The sequence below is a fragment of the Microtus ochrogaster genome, chromosome 22 (assembly GCF_000317375.1).
Source record: "Microtus ochrogaster isolate Prairie Vole_2 chromosome 22, MicOch1.0, whole genome shotgun sequence".
NCBI lineage: Eukaryota > Metazoa > Chordata > Mammalia > Rodentia > Cricetidae > Microtus > Microtus ochrogaster.
Window position 1 is genome coordinate 1,405,524 of NC_022023.1, and position 6,111 is coordinate 1,411,634.

A 6,111-nucleotide genomic window follows, 5' to 3' on the forward strand; every position below is an offset into this window, starting at 1 on the left:
TGTCGCGGAGTGTTAGATCCGTAACGGGTAGTGTCCATGTCGCGGAGTGGGAGCCCCTGTGAGTCTTGCACCCCTCTCCCCTCCAAAGGAGTTTCTTCTCAAGGTCAATCCTTCTGCTCTTCGGAATGTTTCAGATCTTTCTAGAAAGCAGGAGGCAGAGTTCAGCTGCCAGGAAGACATCCCAGGCTCAGCCACAACTTCAGACTTGGAATATTTGGAGAACAGCGTCTTTTGAGGCATAGAAGTAGTCTTCCCTCTCCCTCTATGGCTTACGGGTTTTACCAGTGTGGTTTTGACTAAGTTGTCCACTTGGACCCTGTCTTTGTCACTGTCGAGCTGATGGCGTTACATTATGTGATAGACTCGAGTATTAATTCCCCATTTTAAAGTGGACAAAAGAAAGTAATGGCTATTCGGGCACACTGAGAACTCTTGCGTAAGATGTGTGTTACATGTTGACCTCAACACGCTAATCACTGGGAGATAGCTTTAAGAGTAATTAGTAGGCAAAATTTCAAGCCTTGGTAATGTGTTTAGATTTGCATAAATTCAATACTTTAGATAAGTGACTAATGTTTTATTTCTCACGTGTTTGCATAAGACCTCCTCAGAGCTACATTTGTGAGGTAAATGATTGTTTTAATTGCCTCTGTTTTTTTAATTTACAGCAAAAGATGATGGAAGCATTGCCGTTGCCCTTGGTTACACAGCACATTTGGTCTCCATGATTTCCTTTTTCCTACAAGTACCCCTCAGATATCCCATCATTCATAAGGGGTCCAGATCAACCATCAAAGATAATATCAACGACAAGCTGACGGAGAAGGAGCGAGAGTAAGTGTCTTTCGTGTTTGTTTTGGGTATAAGCTGATTGGAAACGTGGTTGAAACGGTGAGGACATTGGATGAGAAGTGTTTCTGTGTGACCGGTAACTTTGGTCAAGCACACCTCGCAACATGGCGAGACTGTCCAAAACAAGCCAGCTGTGGCAGGCAGTATGGCTTAGTGGGAAAGTGCCTGGCTCATGTGTTTTTGGTTTGACCCTTAGCATTGCAAGCAAGTTTTAAATGACCTACAGGTAAGAGAAGAAACCATAAGGAAGGTATAAAATTTAAATGGAATCATAATGATAATGAGAATATTGCTTTCCAAAGTTGGTGGAATAGAGCTATATCTTTTCTCAAGGAAATTTATATCCTAAGTTCCTGCACCAGAAAAGGTATTTGAATATAAATTATCTAAGTCTCAAGTGAACAGCTGAAGACCAGTTAGCAAAAGCCCAGGAAACAACATGGAAGGTGGACATCAGCTGTGTTGCTGTGCGGCGGGGAGAAGGGGGCAATGCAGAGCAGGCAGAAGGCCTGGTCTTTGAGCATTTGAACAACGGAGCAGGCCTCAGTGCCCAGGGCCCTGGAAGGATGGATTTAGAAAGAAGAGAGGAGATGGAATCACAGCTTGGGTCATGGACAAAGGAGGACCAGCACAAATGTGTACACGGGCATTGGAGAGTAAGGGGATAATTCCAGTCAAATGGCTTAATTTCTAGAAAGATACTACTTTCCAACATAAATAATTGGCACTTAGAAAACACCAGAGCAAATCTGCTCTGTGAACTGTAATCCCAGCAGCCCCCATGTCTGGGAGGTAGGGTCAGGGCAAGAAAGGGGAGGGCAGGGGAGAGGGGGAGCCAAAGGAAGTTAAGACACCAGTGGCCAGGCAGGGAGTGGAGATATGGAACATCCTAGGTGAACAATTCTCTATTCTGACTGCACATTAAAGTCATTTGAGAGTCTTGAAAACTGAGCTTTTGACCCCTGGATTCCCGACCCCGTCCCGGAGAGCCTGGCTCTGTTGGAAGCACACTCACAGTTGAGCAGTGGTGGTCCTGATGTGGAGTGGGATTGAGAACCACTGTCCTAGATGGGGAAGATCGCGTTTCCAGGGCACGAAAAATTAGACCTTGCTAAGTATACGAGGGTTCTTGGAAGCCGCTTAACGTCTCTGTCTTTGGAGGTAAAGCCTGCTGTGCCAAGAGGGCACCGACGGGATCGCTTAGCAGTGTGGCCAGCCCTCGGCATCTGTGTGTTCAATCCCATACATGTGAGTTCCCCACCCATGGGCTAGAGCAGCGTGTGCCCCTGTAGTGAGCCGGACAGGATCGCCATTACAAGATGGCGCCGACATCCTGTCTTGTTGGAAATAAACAACCCCATATTTGGCTAAACCTTTGAGAGCTGCATGTCCCCCCCGCTTCCCGCATGCGCGGTGGATAAGGGTCCTTGGGCCTATCACGATGCAGTCTGGTGTCAGCTGATGGTGCTCTGGGGGGGGGGCATCTTTCTCTCTCTCTCTCTCTCTCTCTCTCTCTCTCTCTCTCTCTCTCTCTCTTTTCCTGCTCTCTCGTTTCCTGCCCCCCTTCACTTCATGTGCTCCTTCAACCAAGTGCACTCCAGTAAAGCATGATCTGAGAAGAATCCTTGTGTGGTGGTGTTTCTTCCTCGCGGGTCAAGAAGCCCGCTGCATGCCCCCAACTGCTAAGCCGTCTCCCCAGCCCCAGCGTAATGGCTGTTAGACGCCAACAGTGTTGCTCTGACTGTTTGTTTGCAGGTGTTGAGTACCCATTCTGTTCTTTTGTGCAGCAGTGGAGTTACGGGGGCACGCGGTTGTCGTGAGAGTATGCGTAGGCTGTATGCACATACCATGCTGTGTACATAAGGGACTTGAGACTCACGGGTTCTGGCAACCATGAAGGGTAGGCAGCAGTCTCCCTCAGATAGTAAGGGATGATTGTATGTCTGGAAGAACAATGGCTCTCGGCTAAGGAGCGCTTGACTAAGTTAGACCAGTGCCTTTTCCAATGTTGTGATTGACTTGAGCCCAAGTATGCTTTGCATTTATAAAGCATGAGAACCGAGTGAGAGCCTGCCATGTATACATTTGACAAAGGGAGCAGGGCGTTGTTTTCCTTTCTTAGATATTTTTTAAAAATCAATTTGCAATTCACGTAACACAAAAATCTAAAATTTTAAGCGTTCAGTGTAATTTTAGTACATTTTCGCCAGAGCACACGTAGCACCTCTATACTTCTGAAACCCCAAATAAAATCCTGTGCCCATTAAACAGTTTCGCCTAACCCCTGGCCGTCCTCAGTCCCTGGCAGCCACCAATCTGTTCCTGTCGCTGTGGATTCTCCTGTTCTGGATATTTTATAGAAGTGGACCATACAGCATGTGACCTTTTTCTTCCTGGCTTCTTTCAGTTAGCATAATGTCTTCAATATGTGTCCATGCTGAAGCTCAGTCGTACTTCATCCATTTTATGATCCAATAATTTTCTGTCAAGTGTGTATAGAACATCTTGTTTCTTCATTCACCTCTTGATGGACGTCTGGATTATTTCTACCCGTGGCTCTGTGAATAGTGTCGCCGTGAATATCCACTCGTAGCTGAACGCGCATTTTTATTTCTTCACCTCCGAGGAGTGGCTGGGCCATGCAGTAAGCCTGTTTATCTCTGAGAGGATCGCCAAAGGGTTGTCCGTGGCAGCCGCGCCATTCTGTGTTTCCAGGCGGGAAAAGCACCCTCGTGGTTTTCATTTGTCTTTTCTTACGCTCAGTGACCATGTGTTTATCTCCTTATCTGTTGCCCATTTTCTCATTAGGTTGTTGTTCTTGTTGTTCAAGTCGCAAAGCTTTGTGGACATCCTACTTAGCAGCCGGGGTTCACCTCCATCTTCGGTGTCGAATCTGTTTGTGCTATTATAGCAGTGTGCACTTGTGTGCAGGCGTGCACATGTGCTGGGAGATTTATAAACAAGATATTTGTGTATCGTTGCTGCGCACCGCGCCCCTGTATCTGCGCTCTGTGCGCTGGCTCCAAGTTCGCAAGCTTCAGGCAAGGGGGCTGAAGGTTAAAATACACAGACACACACAGACAGAGAGACAGCGACACAGGTCATCCTTGAATTCCCCAAGAATGCCCCCTTTATTGTGTTAAGGGGCAGATTATATAGAGATAGCCACACCCCAGCCAAACCCATCAGAAACCACTCTCCTGCCATCAGGAACTCCTGAAGGTCTCGTGCTCAGAGCAGCTGTAGGCACTCAGATCAGGGGATTACAAGAAATTCAGGATCTGGGGTCTCACTGCTCCCAACATCTCATGGCTCCGAAGGCCAGGAAGCTCAGGCTCACGGTCCTGACATGGTCTCTGTCCCTGAGGCTAAGCCTGTCCCTCTTGCTGCACCCTCCAGACAGGAGCAAGTCATGTTCACGTGTAGGGAGAGGGATGGAAGCCATGTAAAGAAACCAGATTCCTCCTGTCGAGGCCCATAGCTTTACTCCATTCATGACAACAGAGTCCTTCTGACCCCACCACCCTTTAAGAAGAGGCTCCACCTCCCAACACTGTTGAATTGGGGTTACATTTCTGACATAGTCACACCTCAACGTTCTGACTGTTCACTTTTTTTTTTCCTAGCCATGGTGTGCAGTGTCCTCTTCCTTGGTGGTGTGAGCACACGTGTCTGATAACCTGTTCTTAGGCCCATTGGTCTGGGATGAGATATTGCATATTTAACCATCGCTATAGTGCTAGGGTGGGAATTTCCATCAATGAGCAAAGAGGAAGCAATTAAAACCATTGCTTCTCAGCCCTCTTAGTTCCCTTGGTGCACAGAAGGCTTTTAGCCCTGATAAAGTTCAGTTTTTCTGTTGTTTCAGCTTTTCGTGTCAAATCTGAAACCCATCATTTGGTCCAAGGTCATAAAGATTTATCCTCTCTTTTTCTATACTAGTATTGTAATTTTAATTCTTATAGGTAACTGTTTCTTCCATTCTGGAGTATTTTTTTTTTATTTATAGTGTGTTGAAAAGCTGTTCTTTCTCCCTTGAATGGCCTTGGCATCCTTATTGCAAAAACAATCAGCTGGCCATGGATTATTTCTAGACCCTTATTTTTATTCCAGTTGTCTACACATCTGTGTTTATGCCGGGACCATAATAACGTTTGCAGTTTTGAGGGGAAAGAACTCCAAATGTGTTCCTTTGCAATACTGTTTTGGCTATTTGAAGCCCTTTGCAATTCCCCAGGAATCGGAGAGTCCGTCTTGCCAACTCCAAAGAAAGAAGCTGCTTTGATTTGGAAGGGGATTGTATAGAATCCATCGGTCAGAGCAGGATGGCCATGTTATTGATAAGTATTGACATCTTATTGGCAATTAATAATAGTAAGAGCTTGCCTTTGCCCAGGGCCTTTTCAGTTCCTCTTGGCAGTGTTTTATACTTTTCAATACACAAGTCTTGCATGCCCTTAGCTAAATATATTTTGGTATATTATATTGTTTTCCTCGTTTCTCTCGCAGATTGTTTGAGTTCTCTATATATAGGTCCGTGTCTGTGAACAGAAAAAGTCTGAATTCCTTCCAACTTGGATGCTTTTTGTTTTGTCTTGTTCTTCTTACCTAATTGTTCCTGAGAGAGCTTTAGCAGAGCAGCAGGAGACAGCGGGAAAGGCATCTGTGTCTCCAGCCTAGGAGCCCCGTGCTTCTTCGGGAGTGTCCCCAGCCATGCCCAGGAAGTTCTGCCGTTAAGGGACAGCCTATGAAGTGGCCAAGGGGCTGCATGGCTTCTTCTCTTAGTGCGCTGTGCAGCACTCGGGCTGTGTGGCACCGGCTGCGTTCCTGTGAGAATCCCTTTGAACGTGCTCTTAGATTCAGCTCGCTGAACTCTGTGCACAGTTTTTACACCTGTATTTGTGGGCCTCTCATTTTCTGTTTGTTAATGTGCATCTGGCTTTCAAATCAGAGTAACCTGACCTAAATTGAGGAAGGAATTGATCCCCACTCAAACTTTTGGAAAGTTTGAAGGTTTCTGTTAATTCTGTCTCAAATATTTGTTTGAATTCACCAGTGAAGCTGTCTGGTTTTGAGCTTTTATTTAAAAGAGGTTTCTAAGTCACTGGGAAGTTTCTTCTTATCGTGCACCTGTTCCAGTTCTCTGCAGTTACTCTGTCACTCAGCTGTGTGTCTAGGCTGTACCCACATCATCCCGGCTGCCCGCCTGAATTCTTGGTACAGTCGGCTGTGTGTCTAGGCTGTACCCACATCATCCCG

General features: G+C 46.3%; 1 protein-coding gene across 1 annotated transcript in view; it reads left to right on the forward strand.

The window, feature by feature from the left end:
• Uvrag (UV radiation resistance associated) overlaps window positions 1-6,111 on the forward strand; it is a 224,483-nt gene that overhangs the window by 132,890 nt on the left and 85,482 nt on the right. The window contains exon 12 of the mRNA XM_005357528.2: window positions 669-834. Coding sequence (XP_005357585.1) covers window positions 669-834 — 166 coding nt within the window. The remainder of the gene's footprint in view (window positions 1-668; window positions 835-6,111) is intronic.